Genomic DNA, 26,159 nt, shown 5'->3' with positions numbered 1-26,159 from the left:
AAAAGAACAGGAAATAGAAAAAGTTCATTGTTTGCTTTAAGCTACTAAGTGTTGGGGTTTAAGCCATTAAGTGTTGGGGTAGTTTTGTTACACAGCAAAAACCAACTGATAACAATTGTAAAACAAAACAAAAACCAATTTATGCACTAAGAGCAATCAAATTAATAGGTTGGACAGGGTGATGGGTTTCCACTGGCCCTGCGGCTCAGAAATCCAGAGGATCAAAGGTTTGGGGCCTTTGGTCCCTTTATCTCAGACTCCAGACAGGACCTCTTGCATGTCAATTTGTGAGAATCATCTAGAGGGAGATCAGGTCTTCTGGGTGGAAGAGGAGTGAGTCAGGGATGGGAGGAGGGGAGGAACAGGAGATTGGAGGGGAAGAGTGAGAATAGGAAGAGAAGGGGGAAGGTGATGGGGAGATGAATATGAAGGACTCCCCTCCCTGGGTCAACACACAGAGCCTGCCCCCAAGCTCTGAGCCCTGCCTTCAGGCTCTGGAACCTCAGCCAGGGCTGCAAGCTGTCTCATGGGAACCACCTCTAAGGCGAGGGGGTGAAGTGCAACTGCGAAACTGCTCAGCCCTCTCCCTCGGCCTATCCTAGGATTCCAGCCAGGAAAGATCCTTCACTCGGTATGCCCCCAGCCCTCTCTGTGCAGGGAGAAAGTCCAGTCTTGGCACGATGCTTTGGGACAAGGACCTAGAACATGGACAGTATAAAACTACCAGTCCAGCACTCAGGATGTGAGTCCAAGTTGATGAGGCTCGAGCCCCCCGGCCAGTGGCATGTGTGGTGGTCACTGTAGGGGGAGTCTATCCAACCCCAAACCCATATGCTTATTCAGTGTGTCACAGCTGACAAAGCAGTCACTCCCATTTTCCTATCTGCGAGTTCACCAGATCTAGAATTCCAGTCTCCATTCTGTCGATGGGAAAGAAAACTGAGGCTGGGAGAGAAGTTACTTACTCAAATCCCCGGAGAAAGCAGTAGAGAAGAGTCAGTGCTGGAGGAGAATGTTTGAATGATGCCTGTGTGCCACTCTTGTGCTCACTGAAGCCCACGACTGGACCACAAAGTTCCAGTGACCTAGCGGATGGCCAATGACCAGCGCTCATCTTAGGGAGACCCCAGATTACCCAAATCACCAGGACCTGTGGCTGCTTTTGCCAGAACTCATTTCCCATCGTGGCCCATCTCCACCTGTTCAAGGCTCTCCAAGGAGTTCCTCTGGTCTTGCAAAAGGAGCAGGTTCCCTGAGAACTTATCTAGGAGCATCAGGCTTTGTCCCTTCCCAGGATAATTCCTCTCCTGCGTAAGCCAGGACGGTGAGCTCAAACATTTCCCAAGGACGACTCCAAAATAAATTATTTCAGACTTAACAGAGGCTGTTTAATAAATTCCACTCTTCTAGTTTCTTTGGGTATTTTAGAAACTGATTTATACACACAATATCTCTCTCAAAATGAGACAATCAACACAGGATAAAATTATTGAGTTATGAAAATAGGGGTCAGATGGAGGTGCAGCGCTTTAAATTAAACTGGCAAAATATATCTTTCATACTAAATTGACTCTTTTTGTCTTGGAAATGAATGTTTAATCAGTTAAGATGCTGAAGTTGAGGGAGAAGCCTTGAGCATATTTAATTTTGTAAAAGAAGCCTGAAGCCAATATTGTACAGGCCTCCTGCCGACAGCCATACCTTTAAAACTGAAGAACCAACTCCCACACAAGCTGGGAGACCATGCGGGCTGGGCAGGGGACCAAAAGGAACTGGTGACCTCTGGCATCAGAGCCAAGAGGGCCTGGCATTAATGAGAGGGCTGTCAAATGCCTTAGTGTCAAATGCCACTGCTCCAGGGACCACTTCCTTGACACATCGCAGCCTATGCAGAGGGCACCTCGTCATTGGGCCATCTTCTGTGCCCCCAGTGGCCCTGTGGCCAAGCTGCTCCACCCCTTGGGCAGCTGCTAAAAACTGTGAGGTACATGGTAGGGGACAGAGCTGGGAGTGAATTCTGGTTTGGGGACTTAATAACTATGTTATACTCATTCATTCATAAAGTACATAAACTATTAATACTAGGGTCAGGTTATCACTTCCCCTAGGAAGCAGTAACCTCACATCTGAGCCAGGTGCCTCCTCTTTGTGATTTTAATTAATTAATTAGGCTGCATCAGGTCTTAATTGCAGCACGTGGGATCTTTGTTGCAGCATGTAAACTCTTAGTTGGCCAGGTGCCTCTTCTAGGTGCACAGAGCAACATGCACTGATTCTATCAGAGGATTTATTACATGTTCAGAAGTGGGCTCCTCACCTGTCTTTCTACCTGCACTGGTTGTTCCTCAAGGGCATCTTGTAGGTCCAGAGCTCAGAACAATGTCTGGTACTTAGCTGGCTCTTAATCAAGACTGATTACTGTGGTTAAGCCCAAAAGTGGCCCCTTTAAGATATCAGATTCTAATCCCTGGAACCTGTAAATGGTTCTGTACTTGGGGAGGGGGAAGAGTCTTTGCAGATGTAATTAAAAGTTAAGGCTCTTGGGATGGGGAGATGATCCTGGATTAACCCTATATGTTGTAAGTCCCTAAGCATCCTTATAAGAAAGGCAGAGGGAGATTTCACTGACAGAAGAGAAGGCGATGTGATGACAGACAGAGACTGGAGTGATGTAGCCACAAGCCAAGGACAGCCGGCGACCACAGAAAGCTGGAGAAGCACAAGATGGATTCTTTCCCAGAGACCCCGGAGGAAGGTCACCCCTCCCGACACGTTTCTCAGTCCAATGATACAGATTTTGGACCTCCATCTTCTAGAGCTGTGAGAGTATAAATTTCTGTTGTTTTTAAGCCACAGTTTGTGACAATTGTTACAGCAGCCGCAGGAAACTAACAATCACCTACCTGCTCTGAGTCTCCGTTTCCTTACCGCAGTCGTTCCTGCCTCACTTGGAACTTGGGAGTGTTATGTGAGACAATGTTTGTAAACCTCCCTGCGTGGTGCTTCACATCTTGGGGGTCTGACACAAACTCCAACATCACCCACATAGCATGCATGTCCACACACACTCACACACACACACACCTTCAAGCTTCAGCTCAGACAAATTTAAAACAATTGTTGGGCTTCCCTGGTGGCTCAGTGGTAATGAATCTGACTGCCAATGGAGGAGTGTGCATGCAAATGTGTGAGCGCTCAGTTGGGTCCGACTCTTTGCGATCCCATGGTCTGTAGCCCACCAGGCTCCTCTGTCTATGGGATTTTTCAGGCAAGAATACTGGAGTGGGTTGCCATTTCCTACTCCAGGGGATCTTCCTGACCCACGGATCCAAACTGTGTCTCTAGCATCTCCTGCATTGGCAGGATTCTTTACCTCTGATGCCAATGCAGGAGACACAGATTCAATCCCTAGTCTGGGAAGATCTCACATGCTATAGTGCAACTAAACCCGAGCACTGCAGCTACTGAGCCCACACTCTAGAGCCTGTGCTCTACAAGAGAAGCCACTGCGATGAGAAACCCGTGCACCTCAGCTAGACAGCAGACCCCGCTTGCTGCAACTAGCGAAAAGCCTGCACAGCAAGGAAGACCCAGCACAACCGAAAATAAATAAATAAAAATATTTTTTAAACATCTTTTAAAAACAACTGTCTTTTTAGCATATGGTCCCAATGGATGGACGTGTTCTTAATTGGTTTCCCACTTGGTTTGGCAGCCTTCCTCTGGGTAAAATAGTTTGGCTTACCTTTCATTTCATAACGAGGGAATAGAAAACCCAGTGAACCGTTGATAACTCTCACTAATGAAAGAATTAAAGCGATCTGAACTTGTGAAGCATCTTAAACATGCACTAGTTTTAAAGGAATCTGGAAAATGGCTCCAAAGTGCCTATCTGGACTAAGCCCAACAAAGGCGTTTCCTAGGCGAAGGGATCAGGGGGTCATCCTGATAAACAGATAATCTCCTTTGCAATGATCAGAGCTCTTATAACCAGGTGATCCTACCAAGGTACCTGCGAGTATCTGGAGACTGTTCCTTTAGGTAAGTGAGACTTGCGGAAAACACTGCCACTCGTTACAGTGGGAATTCATTTTTATGACTAATAATAACAATAGCAAATATTCCCTGATTGTTTACTCTCTGCCAGACATTTGCTGAGACTTTACATACATTATCTCAGATACCCGTCACTGTAAGAAAAGAGGATTGAAGCTCCGGATGTGGGGCGGGGTTAGCACTGGTCTGTGGGATGCCAGAGCCTATGCACTAACCACTACCCGACACTGTGTCTGCTGAAGACTAGCATCCCAGGCCAGTGACACTGTGACCAAGAACCCCAGGCAGATGCACGCCTGCATCCACGGGCCTCCCCAGGGTACACGACAGAGATGTCAGCCAGGCCGTGCACTCGCCTGGGTTACCACAAATCCCAGACCGGGACCGTCTGGAGTTGTGAAGTTTTTGCTAGGAAATTAGCTGGGCAAGCAGCTAAGGCAAAAGCATTGTAACAAAATGGAATTAAAACCATACACTGTGGAATCTGCAGGTCTCCGAGAGAGAAGAGGAAGCTGAGGGTCTGCATTATTGATGGGCTCCTTTTTCAAGAAATGGAGCAGCAATTTCCACTGAGCACTTTAGTGAACAGTAGAAAATGTGGGCCTTGAATTGGCTTCCTCCTGCTCTCCCTGTCTCTCATCTACGTCTCACCTAGCTTCACAAAAATAAAAGTGACGTGGCTCTTGAAAATACACAGAGTATGCCAGGTTGTTCTTCTTTTTCTTTTTAAGCAAGGAGATTTGGTGGTAATAAGAGTAAACAATAAATAAATAGAATATAGTCAAGATTGGTGGATGATAAACAGTGTAAATGAAGGTCTCAGACATCAGATAGAACTGGGCCACAAATTTGGCTGTGACCTCTGAACAGCCTTGGTAGGGATAAACAGGATCCATCCAACGTCATGTGATTCTTATAGAAATCAATTTAGCAATCCCTCCTGCCCTCCCACAGGTGTGTTTCTGACAAAATCAAGGAGATACAGTGGTTGGTCCACCCATGGTGTCCTCCTCCTGGAAGACTCACACCACCACCTACCAGAGACATCAGAGAAGATGCTGGCTGCCGGTAGCCGTCGTGCCTGCTGTGTGGATGATACTAATGATATTGCTGGAGTTCCTGGATCCAGCCATGCCTGAAACCCTCTGTCCAGCTCTCAATACCTAGATATTTCAGTCTTTTTTTTTTTTTTTCTGCATCAGCTTCTTTGAATTTTATTCTTGTCACTTAAGAATGAAGTTAAGAGGTGTGACTATCAATATAATATTAATTGTAAAGGAAAAAGCAAAAAGAAACATATACCCCAGTCATTCAGAAGAAGTACTAGAATTCTAGAAGTACTAGAATTAAGGAGATTTTCCTCATTATACAAAAGAATTCTCTACTGTCTTTCTATAGGTCTTGATTGTTCAAACCAGTCATTCATTCATGCTGAAAACTCAAACCTTGCTCAGCACGGGACTCAGGATCCTTATGATCCAGGCCCTACTAATTCTTTCATGTCCTCTCTTCCTATGCGATTCCATGTTCTTCCTCTCCAGCCCAGTAAGAGCGACCCACATGCCACACCTGGGCACAACACGAGCCTCCTGCTTCTTGCTTTTGTACATGCTGTTCTTGGCCTGGAAGGTCCTGTTCCTGTGCTGGTCTGCCTGCCAAAGTCCTTCCTATCCTCAAAACTCTAAGTCAGTCACCACCCTCTTCCCTCCCAGCTTAAGCAAGACACAATATTTTTTAAATAATATGATTCCACTTATATGAAATGTGCAGAAGAGGCAACTATACAGAGACAGAAAGTAGATTAGTGGTTGCCTAGGGCTAGAGATGGGGGTGGGGTTGGGAGTGATGACTAAAGGGTATAAGGTTTCTTCGTGGGGTGATGAAAAGGTTCTAAAATAGCTTGTGTTGATGGTCACACAGCTCTGTGAATATTCTAAAAGCTACTGAACCGTATACTTTAAATAGGTGAATTTCATAGTAGGTGAACAATATTTCAATTTCAATAAAGCCTTTTTTTTGACCGTGCCAGGTAGCTTGTAGGATCTTGGTCCCCCAACCAGGAACTGGACCCAGACCCCCTGCAGTGGAAGCATGGAGCTCTAACCACTGGGAAACCAGGGAATTCTCCTTCAATAAAGCCTTTACAAGGTGAGACTATACTATTAAAAATAAAAATAAAACAAATAATATCAATATATTATAAACAGAGCTTCAGAAACAAGTAGCATGAGAACACAAACTTCCCTCCATGCCCACCCCCCATATTCTGCGGACCCCATGCAAGTGACCGACACAGCCCAGACCCTGCACCTGAGCAGAGGGTCCTCCCTTCCTTGCCGTAACCCGGCAGGAACCATGGCTGGTAACAGGGACTCACCGTGGGCAGCTGGCCTGATAGCAGGTGGCTGTCCTGGGCCAGCATGTTGGACACCATGATGGCTGGGAGGTCCATGGCCTGGTAGGAGTAAGCAGGGAGCAGTCCGTTGGGCGTGAGGCCGTGGCACAGCGAGTGGTAGCCGGCTTCGTGGTCCCCCAGGTGCAGAAGGGATGGCTCGGGGAGGTTGGGAGGTGTTATTGGGGGGATCTCATAGTCTTCGTTGCTCTCGTTCTGGCTGTTGAAGGTCTAAAATATCAAAAGGGCAGGTTGTTGCAGGTCAATGTTGTACAACTGCAGAACAGGCTTGACAGCACCAGTGATAGCCACAATGAACACCCCTTAGCAAAGCAGACAGGGGATGGTCCCTCTGCAAGGCACACAGTCAAGATGATGCAGTCAGACTCCTGACCCATCTGCAGTGGGTGCTTCCTCCTACTGGACAGTCTGTATACAGAAACCTGCCCTCCTGGAGAGTGGGGCCACCACCTGTTCACCTGTTTTTCTGTTTTCCCACCAGATCTGGCCACTGTAGCCCACCATGAATCCATCTGTCTACATCCACCCATTTTACAGATGGAAGAGCTCAGGTCCTGGAGGAAAGTGGCTTGTGCAGGGTTGGTAGACGAGCCAGGAGTGGAGCTGAAGTATCCTGGCTCCATACCTGGTGGTCTTCCAGGGCAGCTGGATGACTTTCTCTTGGGTGTCCCCATCTGCGTCCTCTCTTGGTCTTCTCATCTCGGTAAATGGTACAAACATTCCCCCAGGAGCACAAGCTATTCCCCCAGGAGCCACACTGGACACTTTTCTCTCCAAACATTATTTGTTCATCTTCCCCACCTCATTGCACTGACCAGGAAGCTCCAGTACAATGCTAAATAGAAATGGTAAGAGTGGACATACTTGCTTTCTTTCCTTAAGTATCTCAATATTTTATCACTAAGCACCCAGGTGGTGCTAGTGGTAAAGAACCTGCCTGCCAATTCAGGCGGCATGATCCCTGAGTAGGGAAGACATGGCAAGGAGGAGGAAGAGGGCATGGCAACCCACTCCAGTATTCTTGCCTGGAGAATCCCATGGACAAAGGAGCCTGGCAGGCTATAGTCCCTGGGGTTGCAAAGAATTGGACATGACTGAAGTGACCCAGCATGCAAAATGTTTGCCATAGATTCTTATAGGTATTCTATAACAGGTTAATTGTATTCCTTCTTCTTTCAATTAGGCATCAATTTTTAATTTTATTGAATTCTTTTCTCTTGCATCTACTGAAAGGCTCAAATGAGCCTTTTCTCCTTTAATTCAGTTAAATACGGTAAATTGCTACACTTGGTTTTCCTAATGCGAAAGCAACCTTGTATTTCTGCATTGGACCCTACTTGGCTGTAATGTACTATTTTATCCATTATTAAGTTTTGATCGCTGATATTTTGTTTAGGATTTTTGCATCTAGTTCACGAGTGGGATGGGCCTATGATTTTCCTTTTCACACTGCTCTTATTGGGTTTCAGCACCAAGGTTATGTTAGCCTGGAAAATCATTCTTCCTTTCCTATGCTCTGAGAGTGATTAGACCTAGGAGAAGAGTTATATGTGAAATGCAAGATGGATCTGAGAAAACATGAAAGAGAAGTTTCAAGACATAGAGGAAAAACTGAGGAAAAAATGGACATCTCTTTAATCAACAGACTGGAGGGTGAAGAGTGAGAATGAAGCAGAGGAATAACTGAAGAGATAATGACTGGGAATATTCCAGAACCGATGAAGGACACTTAAGGTACTGGTGAATATGATGGTGACCTGTGGTCACCTGTCTATGACAAAAGAGGCAAGAATATGTAATGGAGGGAAAACAGGCTCTTCAATAAATGCATAGCTCCACATAAAAAGATGAAATTAGAACACTAACACAATACATAGAATAAACTCAAAAGGGACTAAAGATCAAAATGTAAGACAGGAAACTCTAACACTCTTGGGGGAAAAACATAGGCAGAACACTATTTGATGTAAATTGCAGCAAGATCTTTTTTGATCCACCTCCTACAGTAATAAAAATAAAACAAAAATAAACAAATGGGATCTAATTAAACTTAAAAGCCTTTGCACAGCAAAGGAAAACAGAAAGAAAGCAAAAAGGCAACCCTCAGAATGGGAGAAAATATTTGCAAATGAAGCAACTGACAAGGAATTAATCTCCAAAATATACAAACAGCTCATGCAGCTCAATGTCAAAAAAAGAAATAATCCAGTCAGAAAATGGGCAGAGATTGAAACAGACATTTCTGCAAAGAAGACATGCAGATGGCCAGAAAGCACATGAAAAGATGCTCAATATCACTAATTATTAACATTAGTGAAACGCAAATCAAAACGACGTTGAGATTTCACCTCACATTGGTCAGAATGGCCATCATTAAAAAACCTATAAACAATAAATGCTAGAGAGGTTATAGAGAAAGGCAACCCTCTTACACTGTTGGTGGGAATATAAATTGATACAGCTACTATGGAGAACAGTATGGAGGGTCCTTAAAAATGTAAAAATAAAACTACCATATGACCCAGGAATCCCACTCCTGGCCATATACCCAATGAAAACCATAATTAAAAAAGATAAATGCAACCCTATGTTGAAGCTGAAACTCCAATACTTTGGCTGCCTGATGTGAAGAACTGACTCATTGGAAAAGACCCTGGTGCTGGGAAAGATAGAAGGCAAGAGGAGAAGGGGACAACAGAGGATGAGATGGGTGGATGGCATCACTGACTCAATAGACATGAGTTTGAGTAGGCTCTGGGAGTTGGTGATGGACAGGGAAGCCTAGCGTGCTGCAGTCCATGGGGTCACAGAGAGTCGGACATGACTGAGCAACTGAACTGAACCCTGTGTTCATAGCTGCACTATTTACAATAGCCAGGATATAAGCAAATGAAATGTTCATCACCAGATGAATGGATAAAGAAGATGTGGTACATATACACAATGGAATATTACTTAGCCATAAAAAAGAACAAAATAGTGCATTTGCAGCAACATGGATAGATGGAGAGATTGTCATATTGAGTGAAGTAAGTCAGACACAGAAAGACAAATATCATGATATCACTTATATGTGGAATATTATTTTTTAAAGGATACAAATGAATTTATTTGCAAAACAAAAGTAGAGTCACAGATGTAGAAAACAAATTTATGGTTATCAGGAGATGGAGTGGGGAGGGATAAATTGGGAGATTGGAACTGACATATGCACATTACTATATATAGAATAGATAACTAACAAGAACCTACTGAATAGCACAGGGAATTCTACTTAATACTCTGCAATGGTTTGTATGGGAAAAGAATCTAAAGAAAGATATACATACACATGTACATGTGTATGTATAACTGATACACTTTGCCATATATATGAAACTAAGACAACTTTGTAAATCAACTATACACCAACAAAGTATAAAAAAATAGCTAGGGCAGTTCAAGCCCATTACAATATCTGGTTCGTGGTAAAATAATATTTGTTATTATTATTAACAATAATAAATATTTGTTGGATGAGGTCATTGAGGGATGGGATGGGTAGGATTTGAGTGGAGTTATGGCAGGAGACTAACTTGGAATTAGTCATCTTCTTGGAATTAGAATTCCAAATTTTTGGAATTCTGCCAAGAAAATGCACTAGTCAAGCAAATACCCTTTTTCAACAGCACAAGAGATGATATACATGTTCATCACCAAATGGTCAGTATCAAAATCAAATTTATTACATTCTTTTTTATATAAATATATTTATTTTAATTGGAGGCTAATTACTTTACAATATTGTATTGGTTTTGCCATACATCAACATAAATCCGCCACGGGTGTACACGTGTTCCCCATCCTGAACCCCCTTTCCACCTCCCTCCCCGTAGCATCCCTCTGGGTCATCCCAGTGTACCAGCCCCAAGTATCCTGTATCCTGCATTGAACCTGGACTGGTGATTCATTTCATATATGATATTATACATGTTTCAGTGCCATTCTTTTTAGTCGAAGATGGAGAAGCTGTATACAGTCAGCAAAAACAAGACCTGGAGCTGACTGTGGATTAGATCATCAGCTTCTCATTGCAAAATTCAGGCTTAAACTAAAGAAAATCAGGGAAAAATACTAGGCCAGCCAGGTATGACTTAAATCAAATCCCAGATGAATTCGCAGTAGAGGTAACAAATAGATTCAAGGGACTAGATCTAGTTGACAGTGTGCCTGAAGAACTGTGGACAGAGGTCCATAATATTGTACAGGAGACGGTAAACAAAACCATCCCAAAGAAGAAGAAAAGCAGGAAGACAAAGGGGTTACCTGAGGAGGCATTACAAATAGTGGAGGAATGAAGAGAAGCGAAAAGCAAGGGAGAGAGGGAAAGATAAATCCAATGAGATGCACAATTTCAAAGGATAGCTAGAAGAGACAAAAAGGGCTTCTTCAATGAACAGTGCTTAATAACAGAAAAAAACAACAAAAGGGAAAGACTCGAGATTTCTCCAGGAAAATTGGAAACATCAAGGGAGGATTCTGCCAAAAGATGGGCACAATAAAGGATAAAAATGGTAGAGACCTAGTGGACACTGAAGAGATCAAGATGAGATGGAAAGAATACACGGAAGAACTGTATAAAAAAGATCGTAATGAACCGGATTACTACAATGGTGTGGTTAGTCGCCCAGAGCCAGACACTCTGGAGTGCAAAGTCAAATGGGCCTTAAGAAGCACTGCTGTTAATAAAGCTAGTGGATGCAATGGAATTCCAGTAGAACTATTCAGATCCCTAAAGGATGATGCCATCAAGGTTTTGCATTAATTATGTCAGCAAATCTGGAAGACTCAGCAGTGGCCACAGGACTAGAAAAGGTCAGCTCTCACCCCAATTCCCAAGAAAGGCAGTACCAAATTGGTACTGAGTGCATTGGACAATCGCACTCATCTCCCATGCTAGTAAGGTCATGCTTAAAATCTTGCATGCTGGGCTATACCATTATGCAAACCAAGAACTTCTGGATGTCCAAGCTGGGTTTAGAAAAGGAAGAGGAACTAGAGATCAAATTGCTAACATTTGCTGGATTATAAAGAAAGCAAGGGAATTTCAGAAAAATATCTATCTCTGTTTCATCAACGACACTAAAGCCTTTGATTGTGTGGATCATGACAAACTGTGGAAAGCTCTTAGAGAGATGGGAATACCAGATCATCTTACCTGTCTCCCAAGAAACCTGTATGCAGGTAAAGAAGCAATAGTTAGAACCCTGTATGGAACAATTGATTGGTTTAAGATCGAGAAAGGGTACGACAGAGCTGTCTGCTGTTACCCTGTTTGTTTAACCTATATTCTGAGAACATCATGAGAAATGCCGGGCTGGATGAGTTACAAGCTGGAATCAAGATAGGCAGGAGAAACATCAACAACATCAGATACGCAGATACTACTATTCTTATGGCAGAAAGCAAAGAGAAACTAAAGAGCCTCTTGATGAGGGAGAAGGAGGAGAGTGAAAGAGCTGGCTTAAGACTAAATATTAAAAAAACTAAGATCATGGCATCTGCCCCTGTTGAAGTGAAGTGAAGTCGCTCAGTCGTGTCCAACTCTTTGCGACCCCATGAGGTGTAGCCTATCAGGGTCCTCCGTCCATGGGATTTTCCAGGCAAGAGTGCTGGAGTGGATTGCCATTTCCTTCTCCAGGGGACCTTCCCAACCCAGGAATCGAACCCAGGTCTCCCACACTGCAGGCAGACGCTTTACCGTCTGAGCCACCATGGCAAATAGAAGGGAAAAGGTGGAAATAATGACAGACTTCCTCTACTTGGGCTCCAAAATCACTGGATGGTGACTGCAGCCATGAGATCAGAAGACGATTACTTCTTGGCAGGAAAATGATGACAAATCTAGACAGTGTGTTGAAAAGCAGAGATATTACTCTGCCGACAAAGATCCATATAGTCAAGGCTATGGTCTTCCCTCTGGTCACATACGGTTATGAGAGCTGGACCATAAAGAAAGCAGAATGCCAAAGAATTGATGCCTTTGAACCGTTGTGCTGCAGAAGACTCCTGAAAATCCCTTGGATAGCAAGAAGATCAAACCAGTCAATCTTAAGGGAGATCAACCCTGAATATTCACTAGAAGGACTGATACTGAAGCTGAAGCGCCAGTATTCTGGCCATCTGATGCGAACAGACAACTCATTGGAAAACTCTCTGATGCTGGGAAAGATTGAGGGCAGAAGGAGAAGAGGGCATCTGAGGATGAGATGGCTGGATGGCATCACTGATGCAATGGACATGAAGTTAGGCAAACTCCAGGAGATGGTGAGGGACAGGGAGGCATGGCCTGCTGCAGTCCATGGGGTCACAAAGAGTCAGACACGACTGGGCAACTGAACAACAACAGCAATGGTTGGAGTGGGGACCACACGGTCTCTAAAACCCCTGCTTGGTGTCAACACCTTTCTCCTTGGGTGCCTGTGGTTTGAACCTCACCACAACTTGTGGGGAAGAGCCCTAGACTGGTCTTTGAGGAGCGTGCATGCATGCTCAGTCATGTCTGATTCTTTGCAACCCCATGGATTGTAGCCTGCCAGGCTCCTTTGTCCATAGAATTTTTCAGGCAAGAGTACTACAGTGGGTTGCCATTTCCCTTTCAAGGGGATCTTCCCAACCCAGGGATTGAATCTGTCTCTCCTGTGCCTCCTGCATTGGCAGGCGGATTCTTTACCACTGAGCCACCTGAGAAGCCAGACTGTCCTTGATATTCACAGAAACATGCTCTGAGAAGATAGTGCCTTGCCACATTCATGCCCAGCCCTTAGACCCAGACCCCAAGCCAGCTCTTGCTCATTGGCTCCCTCTGCATGGATGTTGTGAGATTATTTCATATTTTAGGCAAATAGCAGTCCAGGAAGCAGTGACCCTGTTGGGGGAAAGGGCACTGGCAGCCCTACGGAATAGGACTTCCCACACCAAGATCTGGCTCTTCCCTACCATCTGAAGTTGCTTCCAAGCGCTGGGCCAAGCCCACATGTTTGGGGACCAACCTCCGCCTAGCTGCTCTATATGCATACACCTAAAGTTACATCTCTCTTCCTGCACGATCTGAGGTTGTCATCGCCTCTCTCTGGGCTCAGTCCTCACTCTTGCACTAAGAGGGACAGGGGATGGGCTCATCCACCTCTCAAGTTCCATGGCTAATGATATACATTGGCTATTCAATCAAATCGATGAGATTTCAATCCAACTCGATGGGAGTCCCACAGCTGGTACCCAGTAGTAACAGAAGGACAGGGGAGGGGACCCAGGGAAGATCCAGTTTCTCCTGATGAAGCTTGACATATAAGTGGAAACCATGTCCTGGTAGGCATCAGTTCTTCTGAAAACAACTTCCTTGAGCATTTTTTCAATTAGGAAATATAAATAAATAACATTTACTGTACATTAAATATGCTAGTTATAAACATTTTACAGATGATTAATGTACTGAATTCTTACAACCTCTTTATGAAGGAGGTTCTGTTATTATATGCCCATTTTACAGATACAGAAACTAAGGTACAGAGAAGGGAATTTACTTGCCAAAGTCACACAGTTAGAAAAAGGTCTCACTCCCTCCACTGTCTGCAAAGGAAGGCAATGTTTTCTAGTCTGTGGCATGGATCCTGGGACTCTGGGCCCTAATAATCATTAGAGGCTGTGCCATTTCATGGCCAAACTGAGAGTGTAAGCACTAAAAAACAAATTTTGGTCCAGCCATGATAACCATAGCTATCGTTGTTATTGTTCACTCAGTCATGTCCAAACTCTTTGGGACCCCGTGGACTGCAGCTCGGCAGGCTTCCCTGTCCTTCACCATCTCCCAGAGTATCTCAAACTCATGTCCATTGAGTTGGTGATGCCATCCAACCGTCCTTTCCCACACTGGGTCAAGATTCCCTTCCGCAGCCTCACATACACTCTCCGTGCCTTCTTAACGCCTGCAACGATTTGTGACTCATTCCTTACTTTCAGTTTGTGTCCCCTTCCTCCAGACCCCAGGCCAGGGGTTAAGGCTGTTGTGTCACCAGTGCCTGGCACACAGTAGGTGCTCAATTAGAATGTGATGAGTGAGCACATGTAAGAGGGTGATGCACCAGGCTTTGGGTTTAGACTTCATCTGGGTATTTCCATATCTGTCCCTCCCAACAGACCGGAAGTCCCTCAGTCAGCCACTATTCACGTCTGTGGACGGCTGACTTCCTCTCTACTCCCTGCACCCACAACAGGTGCTGTCACAAGGCACACGACAGTGAAAGCCAAATGACTGCTGGAGTCCACACCTTTCGTTTAAAAACCAAAACCTTAACACACTGGAACCAGCCCAAAGGACCAGAAGCCTTTTGCAAAACTAAGCATATGTTGTATCAAAATATTGGAATCACACAATTATGACAATTCATTTAAAGAGGCAATTAGCACACTTAAAAATAACTACACACACAAACATGTACATGCCTCCTCTGAATGCAATTAAATCCTAAATGTATGATACCTGAATACCAGCCCAGCCTGCTATGGATTCATACTGTCTGTCAGTCGCTGGACCCAGCATTTCCACACTCACTCTCCATTTAACTCATGAGTTCTGCAAAGAAGTGACTGTTCTCTCCATTCTGTGGATGAAGATGATGAAGTTCAGCGAATGAAGGTGTCACAAGTAATTCTGGGTTGGGATTGAAGCCCAGGTCTTGTGACTCTGAATCCATCATTTTCCCACACTGGGTCAGAGACCTCTTCAAGACTCCAGTTCCTCACTTCCTCTAAGTAAGAGATGGGCCTCAGTGATGCCTAAGTTGCTCTTCAGCACCAGTGTCCTCATGAGAATACAGAAAGAGATGCCAAGTTGTAAAAGCTATAGAAGCTAAAAATATTAGCAAAACCTTACAAGGAAACTTCTGGGAAGAGCTATCTTTTCCTATCCACCCATCCTCTCTCAAACCCACTCCAATCACATTTTCATCCCACCATCCACCAAAACTGTTTGTCAAGGTCTCCAGTAACCTCCATGTTACTAAGTCCAATGGTCAGATCTCACTGCCCTCTCGTCCCCCTTGACCTTCTCAGCAGCATTTGACATACTTGGCCACCCGCTTTCTCCTGGGAATAAATTTCTTCAAATATTTCTAGGACATCACAGATGTTGATCTTCCTAAATCACAAGCCATTTCTTCTCCATGCCCTTTGCTGGTTCCCATTCTTTCCCTCAACCTATTAATGATGTCACAGAGCTCAGATCCCAGACCTCTCCTCTAAACACACTCAGTCTTTGAGCATTTCATCCAGTCTCCTGGATTTAAATACCATCTATGTTCTGCTGACTCCCCAGCTTATGTGTCCAGCTCAGAACTCTCTTCTGAACCAGATTCATGGACCCCACTGTTATTTGACACCTTTGTTTGCTTTTTAATGGACATCTCAAATTTAATGCATCTAGAAGAGAACCTGTCAATTCATGGTTTTCTCTTCCTTAGCTAATGGCAAGTCCAACCTTGCAATTGCTCAGGCCAAATGCCTTGGAGCTGTCCTTTGACTACTTTCCTTCTCTCATATCCAACACCAAATCTGTCAGGAAATGCTAATGGCCCCACCTTCAGAACAGAGACATATGGAACCACTACTGTCCCAGCCACCATCCTCTTTATCCTGGAGGACTGCAGTAGCTTCCTATCTGGCTTGCCTGCCTCTGCTCTTGCTATGGTCTATTCTCACTCAGAGGCCAGAATTACATGTCAAAATGTAAGTTCATGTAATTCCTCTGCTTACCACCCTCCAGGAGTGCCCTTCTTACTCAATAACAGAGTCCTCAGCAATTCCATTCCTGGTTATAATCTAGAAAAAGCCAAAATTACTAATTCAAAAAGATACATGCACCCCAGTGCTAACAGTGGCATTATTTACAATTGCCAAGGTATGGAAGCAACTTAAGGGTCCATCAACAGATGAATGGATAAAGAAGACGTAGCATACACACACACACACACACACACACACACTGGAAGGCTACTCAGCCATAAAAAGAATGAAATTTTACCATCTGCAGCAACATGAATGGAGCTGGAGGGCATTATATTAAGTGAAATAAGCCAGACATAAAAAGACATAGACCGTATGATATCACTGACACATGGAATCTAAAAAATACAACAAATTATAGCAAAACAAAAGTGAAAATAGAAAAAAAAAGGAGCAGACACAAAAATACAGGTAAGAAAGTAGCGGTTACCAGTGGGAGAGGGAAGTGGGAAGGGGGAGTACAGAGTAGGAGGGGAAAAGGGTTATTATGGGATGATATGAAACCATGTGTGTTTCATATGAAACTTTTGAAAACTGTAAAGCACTGTAGAAGTTTTTTTATATTTATTTATGGCTGCGTTGGGTCTTAGCTGTGGCACAAGCTTTCTTGTACCACGTGAGATCTCAGTTTCCCAATCCTCGATTGAACCTGTGTCCCCCATACTGGAAGGTGGATTCTTAACCACGAGGCCACCAGGAAAGTCCAGCACTGCAGAATTTAAAGAATTGTTCATTCAATAAAAAAGAACAAGGATCTTATAATGGCTACATGGCCCAGCTCCCCCACTCCCACCTACATCCCTTTCACCTTCCTGACATCACCTCTTGAAGTGTTCCTTCTTTGCGCCAGTCTGGCCACACTAGGTATGGCTATGCCTCAGCACCTTTGCACTGACTGTTTCCTCTCTCTAGCAGATTCTCCTGTTAAATATTCACAAAACTCATTCCTTCATCCCTAAGGTCTCTACTCAAACATCCACTTCTCAATGAGGTCTACCCTCACTGTTCAATTTAAAGTCACAAATCATCAGCCATGTTCTACAATTTCTTTGTTTCTATCACTTACTAAATGGCAACTCACTCCAGTATTCTTGCCTGGGAAATCTGATGGACAGAGGAGCCTGGCGGGCTGCAATCCCTGGGGTCACAAAGAGTTGGACAGACTGAATGACTGAGCATGCACACATCACTTAATGCTTTCTAACATCCTACACATTTTATTGATTTATTATGTTTATTATGTATTACCTTACTCCACTAGAATATCTTCATGGAGGAGGAGATTTTCACCTGTCTTGTCCACTGTTATATCCCCAGTTTCTTCAACAGTGCCTGGCATGTAATGAGTGCTCAAAAAGTCTTTGATAAATGAATGAATAAATGAACAAATGAGCTGCTCAGCAAATGCCTGAAGAAAGAGTGGTAAGAAAATGAACGGACTGGCAGACCATGAAGAGTCCCCCCTTCTAAGGAGAAGGCTTACTCTAGGCTCTGATCCAAGGCTGACACAAGTTGTTTGAATCAGTCCAACATTCCCCCCTTCTCAGAGCTGGCGGATGAGAATCTGTAAGTGTCCTTTATGGGAGTGGGTGGGAGTGGGGAGAAAGAGGCACTGCAGCCAACAGCAGGGCTAGGAAGTAGGGGTTTATCAACACATGACGTCTACCATGCAGAGGCGTGTTAGGAGGCTGCCAGAATCAGCTTGTTTCTCAGTTCCTCCCTTTGTGCTTTTCTTTCCAAATCAACTAAAGAACGAGTTAGTTGAATCAACTATACTCAGAGCAAAGCAATAGAGATGAGGTAGAAGGGGCATCCGGGAAACTGTCCGGTTTTTCACGCACCAATTCCAGGAAAGGAAGACTACTGCACTGATCCAAACAACCCTTGTGGCTTGCCCTTGGGTCAGAAGGCTAAGCATTCTCAGGGAATTCCTAGGAGGAAGAGGCTTAATTAAACATGGAAGCTGATGACTTCTTGAGGTAGGGGGACAAACAAGCAAGGGTGGGGGATGGGCCCTAGGCCTTGAGAAAGTGATGGAGAGGAAGGAGTCTAAGAACATCCAATGGATCAAAGCCTGTTGCAGTGATAAGCTTATGTTCCATGAAACTATCAGAATAGACTCATTTGCTTACCACAATAAAATAAAATGACAAGTGAATCAATTAGCCATAGGAACTAACATGGCTGTAATATAGGAAGTAAAAAAATAAATATGTGTGTGTGTACGTTCTAAGTCGCTTCAGTTGTGTCCAACTCTTTGCAGCCCCATGGACTGTAGCCTGCCAGGCTCCTCTGTCCATGGAATTTTCCAGGTGAGAATACTGGAGTGAGTTGCCATTTCTTACTCTAGGGGATCTGCCTGGCTCAGGGATCAAACCTGTGTTTCCTCTTTCTCCTGCTTTGGCAGGCAGATTCTTTACCACTGAGCCACCTGGGAAGCCTATATATATATATATATATATATATATATTCTATTAAATAACCCTTTCTGAAACAAATATTCAAAGTTCAAACCCAGAGAACGATAAAAAAAAATCAAGAAAAGGATTCTAGAAAGAGTAGTGAGCTGAAAAATTACAATGTATATTAATTCAAAATATCTGTTCATAAGGTGACTATAGTATTCAATATGTAATGTGACTATATTGGTTCCTAAAATAGAAAAGGTACAGGATAGGATTATAAAATTAATAATGATCACAAACTAAAAATCTAGAGGATTTCATTAGAACCTATGCCTTCCCTTAAGATTACAACTATTGATTAGTAATTTATATTGCAAGGAAAATATAAGTTTAAATACTTCTGTTAGAATTTAAAAAATTTTATTGAGGTGAAATTCACACAACAAAAAGATAATTCTTTTAAAATTAACACTTGTGTGGCATTTAGTATATTCACTCACAACGTTTTGCAATCACTGCCTCTATCAGGTTCCAAAATATTTTCATCATCCCCCAAAGAAAACCCCTTACTTATTGAGTAGTTTCTCCCCCGGCCTCAACCCCTGGAAACCACCGATCTGTGTTGTCTCTGTGGATTCACCTATTCTGAATAGTTTAACATAAGTGGAACCATACAATATGCAATTTTACGTTCTTCTTTCATTTAGCATAATGTTTTTGAGCATAATGTACATTATCCACAATGTAACATGTATCAGTAGTTCATTTTTTTGTGTGGCTGAACAGTATTCCATTATATGTATATACCCAGTTTTGTTTATCCATTCATCCAGGGATGGACATCTGGGCTGTTTCCACCCTTTGGCTATTGTGAATACTGCTGCTATGAACAAGTGTGTACATACAGCTAGGAGTGGAATTGCTGAGTCATGTGATAATTCTATTTTTAACTTATTGAGGAACTCAAACTTTTCCACTGTGGCTGCACATTTTACATTTCTACCAGCAATGTATGAGTGTTCCAATTACACCACATCCTTGCCACCAACACTTAAAGTCCGTTTTTATTAGAGCCATCCTAGTGAGTATGAAGTGGTATCTTAGAGTAGTTTTGATTTGTACTTGCCTGATGACTAGTGATGTTGAGTATCTGTCCATGTGTTTTTTGGCCATTTGCGTATCTTCTTTGGGGAAACGTCTAGAACTTTTTGTTCATTTTTAAATTAGGTTGTCTTTTCATTGTAGTGTTGTAAGAGTTCTTTACATATTCTACATATCAGACCCTTATAAGATATACGATTTGCATGGGGTGGAAAGTTGGAGGAAGGTTCAAGAGGGAGGGGACATACCTTTAAGTATGGCTGATTCATGCTGATGTATGGCAGAAACTACCACAAAGTTGTAAAGCAATTATCCTCCATTTAAAAATAAAGAAATATTCTTAAAAGCTAAGCACAGAGTTTAAAAACAGATATATGATTTGCAAAATATTTTTCTCCCATTCTGTAGGCCTTTTTTTCATTTGATAATGCCCTTTGATACAAAGGCATTTTTTTCGTTTTCATGGAGTCCAATTCATTGTTTTTCTTTTGTTGCTCATGCTTTTGATGTCCTATCTAAGAATTCATAGCCAAATCCAAGGTCACGAAGAGTTACCCTATGTTTTCTTCCTTAGAAGATTTTGTGGCTTTAAACTTCCTTAAAATTTTGTGGCTTTAGTCCTGAGACTTGGGTCATGGATCCCTTTTGAAATAACTTCTGTATACAGCATGAAGTACAGTCCAGTTTCATTATTTTGCCCATGGTTATCCAGTTGTTCCAAACTATTTGATGACAAGACTGTTATTTCTCTGTTGACTGGCCTTGGCACCCTTGATGAAAATAATTGTAACTGACCACAGCCGTAGAGGTTTATTTCTGGACTCTTATTTCTATGCCATTGGTCTATATGTCCAACCTTATACTACAACCACTGCAGATGATGACTTCAGCCATGAAATTAAAAGATGCTTTTTCCTTGGACGAAAAGCTATGACAAACCTAGACAGCATATTAAAAAGCAGAGACATCACTTTGCCAACAAAGGTCCATCTAGGCAAAGCTGTGGTTTTTCCAGTGGTCATGTATGGATGTGAGAGTTGGACCATAAAGGAAGCTGAGCGCTGAAGAATTGATGCTTTCGAACTGTGGTGTTGGAGAAGACTCTTGAGAGTCCCTTGGAAAGCAAGGAGATTCAACCAGTCCATCCTAAAGGAAAGCAGTCCTGATATTCATTGGAAGGATTGATGCTGAAGCTGAGGCTCCAATACTTTGGCCCCCTGATGTGAAGAACTGACTCATTGGAAAAGACCCTGATGCTGGGAAAGATTGAAAGCAGGAAGAGAAGGGGATGAAAGAGGATGAGATGGTTCGATGGCATCACCGACTCGATGGACATGGGTTTGAGCAAGCTCTGGGAGTTGGTGTCGACAGGGAGCTTGGTGTGCTGAAGTCCATGGGGTCACAAAGAGTCGGACACAACTGAGTGACTGCACTGAACTGAACTGAACTGAATACTATGAGCACGCTGTTCTGACTGTGGTGCTCTTGTAGGAACCGGGAAGTGTTATCCAACTTTGCTCTTCTCTTGTAAAACTGCTATGGCAATTCAGGATTCAATTCCTTATGTATTTGAGGATCAGTTCTTCTATTTCTTCTAAAAAACTTGACAGGGATTGCATTGCACATGTAGGTTGCCTGGATAGTACTGCAATCTTACCAAAATTAAGACTTCCGATTCACAGACACAAGATGTCTTCCCCATTTATTAAGCTCTTCTTTAATTTCTTTCAGCAGTGTTCTGTAGTTTTCAGCATTCAAGTCTTTCACCACCTTGGTTAAATTTATTTCTAAGTATTTTATTATTTTGGATGCTGTGACATATGAAACTGTTTTCTTAGTTTTTTTTTTTTTTAATTGTTCTTTGCTGGTATATGGAAACACAGCTGATCTTTGAATATTGATCTTACACCCTGAAACTTTGCTGAATTCATTTATTATCGATTTATTATAATTTTAAATAAAAGCAGAAATTTCACACCATTAGAGGAACAAGAACAAAAATAAAAACAAATGGAAAAGAAAGCAGAGCCTGATCAATCTAACAAAAATGTGAAAAGAAAAAGAAAATAGAAATGAATTATGAAATATTATAACCTTCATAAAATGAGAGTATTAAGACTACTAGTAATCACAATAAATACAAATGACTTTAAGTCCTTTATTAAAATATAAAAAATTAAAATTTTGATTAAAATAAATGAATCCAGCACATGACATTTATAACAGGCATGCCTAAGATAAAATTACATAGAAGGTTAAAACTAAGCAGATACATCAGGCAAATAAAAAGCAGAAGTGGCAAAATTAATAACAAGTTAAGCACAATTTGGGGGCAAAAAGCATTAAAGAGACCAAGAGCAATACTGAAGTTGATAAATGACACATCCACTAAGAAGAAATGACAGACAAAGTCTTTTATGTAGACGGATAAACCACAGGGATATACAACGTTGACAAACTGTTAGAAGTACAAAGAGGATTTAACCAAACCCAAAACATAAAGAGACACTAGCACATTTCTTCAAAAACTGACAAATCGATCAGATAGAAATGAGTAAGGACAGAAGATTTGAATAACACAATTTCCTCTCTTGATTTGTCTCAATTTAAAGAACACACATTCTTTTCAAATGTGCATGGAACACTTAAAAAACATGACCATGTACTAACTACTCAGATAATTACAAACTTATCAAAAGGTAGAGATGACATGGGCCACATTCTATGATTTTTTTTTTTTTTTTACTAATCTAGTTTTTAACAACAAAGAAAGAAGAGAGAGAAAGAGGGAGCAGAAGAACATGGAGGGAGATAGACCTTCTTAAATACTTGGACATTTTAAGCACAAATCTAGTAAATTTGGGGTCAAATAGGAAATCACAACTGAAATTACAGACAATGAAAATACCACCTGACCAAATCTGTGAGAGGTGGACAATGAAAAATGTATAACTTCCTACCTCAATGAATTTATTAGAAGACAAGAAAGACAAAATAGATGAATTCAGCACTCAAGAAGCTAGAAACAAAAACAAATAAACCAAAAGTCGTTAGAAGAAAGACTTAAAAAAGTACTACAGAAGACAAATTTTACATAAATATGAGGAGGAAATTTTTTTTGAAGAGGTTAACAAAGTAATAAACTGACAAGAAAAAAAAAAGGACGCCCCAAAAGAAATGAAAAATACATAGAATCTTTGAAAGTTATTGTTGAGAATTCCTTTGTAACAGAGTATAAGGCTAATTTTCATAAATGTTTATTATTTTCAGCTTAATTCTGTTGTGTAAATCTTCTAAATAACTATTAGCTTTCTTTTTTTCTCTTTGATCTATTGGTTTCTAAGACAGGTAGGTCAAAAAATTTCCACCATGATTGTGATTTTATCAATTTCTTGCTGTATGTCCATTTTTGGCTTCATATATTTCAGAGCATTGTTATGTATTTGCAAATTAACAATTGTATCTTGGAGAAGTATACCTTTCATTATTTAATTGGTTTATCCAATTAATGCTTACTAGGAGGTTGTCTTGGAGAAGGCAATGGCACCCCACTCTAGTACTCTTGCCTGGAAAATCCCATGGACGGTGGAGCCTGGTAGGCTGCAGTCCATGGGGTCGATAAGAGTCGGACACGACTGAACGACTTCACTTTGACTTTTCACTTTCATGCATTGGAGGAGGAAATGGCAACCCACTCCAGTGTTCTTGCCTGGAGAATCCCATGGACAGAGGAGCCTGGTGGGCTGCCGTCTATGGGGTCGCACAGTCGGACACAACTGAAGCGACTTAGCAGCAGCAGAAGATTGTCTGGCTGACATTTGGATTACCAGTTTCCATCGCCCACCCCTGTGCTGTGGAAGGCAGAAGATTCACTGAAGAGGAATCTATAGGAGTTGAGGGTGATTTGGCTTTTCTCTCATCCTGAACCCCCGCTTTCAAGCCAAGTGAGAAAGACCTCTGTCACCTGTCAGGACTTGGAGTGCAACACAAAAGGGGTGGTGGCACCTCATTCCCTGGTGAAGTCTGGTGAGAAAGAGCTTTCAGGAGGACTCAAATTGTGTCTCCAGAGTCGAGAGGCTCTGTGACTAGGAGGTTCTAGAAGATGAGAGGAGAGCTGGAGCCGCCAGAAGAGACTGCAAGGAGAGTCAGAGAGCGATCTGCACGTCCATGGTGTGGCAGGTTCGGGATGGATGAGTTGCTGGGGGCAGATGAAAGCTAAGGACCGTGGTTGGCTGTAGGTATCCAAAGAGGTTCACCCAGAACAGCAGCCTGATAGGGCAGGGGGAGTGTCTTAGCAGCAGGAGGTATGTCAACAGGTATGCCACCTGCAGAGTGGATCCCCAGCTCAGTGCGCCCCAAGGGAAAAAGGCCATGTGTGAGGGTCTGCTACAGCAGCAGGCACAAAGGCGAGGATATCAACAAGACAAGTGAGCGTGATGTTCTGATCCTATTCCTTAATCCTGCCTTCCCCTGTCCTAACTCTGGAGCCTCCAGCAGCATCACAGGAAACGGGAGTGGGTGGAGAGGCAACAGACCACCCCCTGCCCACTGCAATTTCCAAGACCATGAGCCGGGAAGGAAAGGACAAGCGTGGACCTCTGCTTTCTTGTACCCTGTGGAGTCCAGTCTGCTGAAAAACCCAGACTGACAGCAACACCTTATGCTGAGACCGGACTTTGGAGCTCCAAATGCTTTCATGTATTTGAAATACTTTTTCCACAAAAGCTTGAAGATTCTTGAAATGTACAATCAGTGGGTACTATTTTTTTTTTTTTAATTTACAGAAACAGTGCTGGCTTCGAACTTACACTGAGCTGGGGGAATTCCAGTCCTGCCACTTACTTGCTGAAGGACCTTTGGCAATTCATCGCAACTACCTACTCCTGGGTGTCTTTCTCTATGAACAAACCCCACCTCACCGCAGAGAGAATTATACAAGGAAACAAGATGAAAACACAGGGCCAGAGGTCAACACAGTCCCCTCCCCCATGCGCAAGGAAGCCAAACAAACAAACAAACAGAAAACTCAGGGTGTAAGCAATACAAGGGTTAGTATCTTTTCTGTTTTGGAAACTGAGGTTCAACATGGAAAAATGACTTATCCAAAGTCACACAGGCAGTATTTATGGTAACAAAGACAAGAAGCCCAGACTGACTGGGGCCAACACATGCTCTACCATTATTCACGCCTGTCCCAACACATATATCAGTCCTGATTAGCCCAGAACTGTCCTGCTTTATGCCTCTTGTCCTGGGGTAATTTTTAATAGTGCCCTCTTTCACCTTAAAATCATCCTGGTTTGCACAGTAAATTACATGGCCATCTACCATCTTAACAAATCAAACCCACACCCTGTAAGAACATCTCAGATAGAGGACTGTCATTCAATTCAGTGTTTCCTGACTCTGTATTCAAAATAAGGAAAACAGCATCTTTCCCCAACCTAACGCCCCGTCAACTGGATCAGGGCACCCAGCGCCATAACTTACTATGTGTACAGTGCTTTTATGAATTCAGTGGGGAATGAAATGCAATTTTGTCAGGCTTGTCTGTGTCCATAATGACTGAGTCAAATTAATCATCTTGGATAATACCCCTGTGTCTTCCGTCCCAGAGATGTTTAATAGAATTTTTCTGATTCATGTCTTATAGTCCATCAGATCTGGAGTATTGCCACCCTTCTGAAAATCAGTACAATAATGCCTTCTTGTTGGGCTATCATTTTCCAGGGCTAAAAATGCTTCTCAAAAATAAATAAATAAAAGCCGATGCCATATATAAGCGAAACAGGAGTGAAAAAGCCATATTGTTAAAATTAAATGTGGATTCTGGTGGCAGCGGGGAGGGGAGGAGGATATAATAGCTTTTTAAGCCTTTATTTACAGGCAGAACCTCTGAGCCATGGCAACGGGGATGGAGGAGACCACAGAAAACTCTCCCTCTGGTGGTCCTGACCCTGAAATGCTTAGGTTGGAGCAGACAGAGGTGTCATAATGAGACAATGACAACCAGTCCCACTTGACATGAGTTTTGTTTATTAAGACTGTATCTGGGAACAAACATGATAATCCCTGCAGGTTTTTTGCTCAGGAAATTATCCGAGTCACTTTAAGGTTCAGGCAGCTTTCCAGACTGATCCACTTGTGGGGGATGCTTCTGGAAAAATAAGCAATTAGTGGAAGGGTTTCCTTCTTCTTTAGGAGAAAGCAATTCCAGGAGAACTGAAGTAGGAAGGCTGGGAGTAACTTGGGGGTCACAGCTTTTGAGTGACAGGGTGTGGCCTGGGCACCATCATTATCCCATTTTACAGATAAGCAGGCTCCCTTTTCTAATAACTGGTAGAGGTTTATTTTAATAACATACT

The 26,159-nt window shown here is 42.7% G+C and overlaps 1 protein-coding gene across 4 annotated transcripts in view; it reads right to left on the bottom strand.

Moving 5' to 3' along the window:
- Window positions 1-26,159, bottom strand: part of TOX2 (TOX high mobility group box family member 2) — a 156,616-nt gene that overhangs the window by 47,772 nt on the left and 82,685 nt on the right. For all 4 annotated transcript variants that reach the window (XM_070381769.1, XM_070381768.1, XM_070381770.1 and 1 more), the window contains one exon: window positions 6,434-6,679. In XM_070381769.1, coding sequence (XP_070237870.1) covers window positions 6,434-6,679 — 246 coding nt within the window. The remainder of the gene's footprint in view (window positions 1-6,433; window positions 6,680-26,159) is intronic.

This window comes from Bos mutus, chromosome 13 (assembly GCF_027580195.1).
Source record: "Bos mutus isolate GX-2022 chromosome 13, NWIPB_WYAK_1.1, whole genome shotgun sequence".
Taxonomy (NCBI): domain Eukaryota; kingdom Metazoa; phylum Chordata; class Mammalia; order Artiodactyla; family Bovidae; genus Bos; species Bos mutus.
Note: the sequence above shows the minus strand (reverse complement) of the source record. Positions and strands in the feature narration are given on the sequence as shown.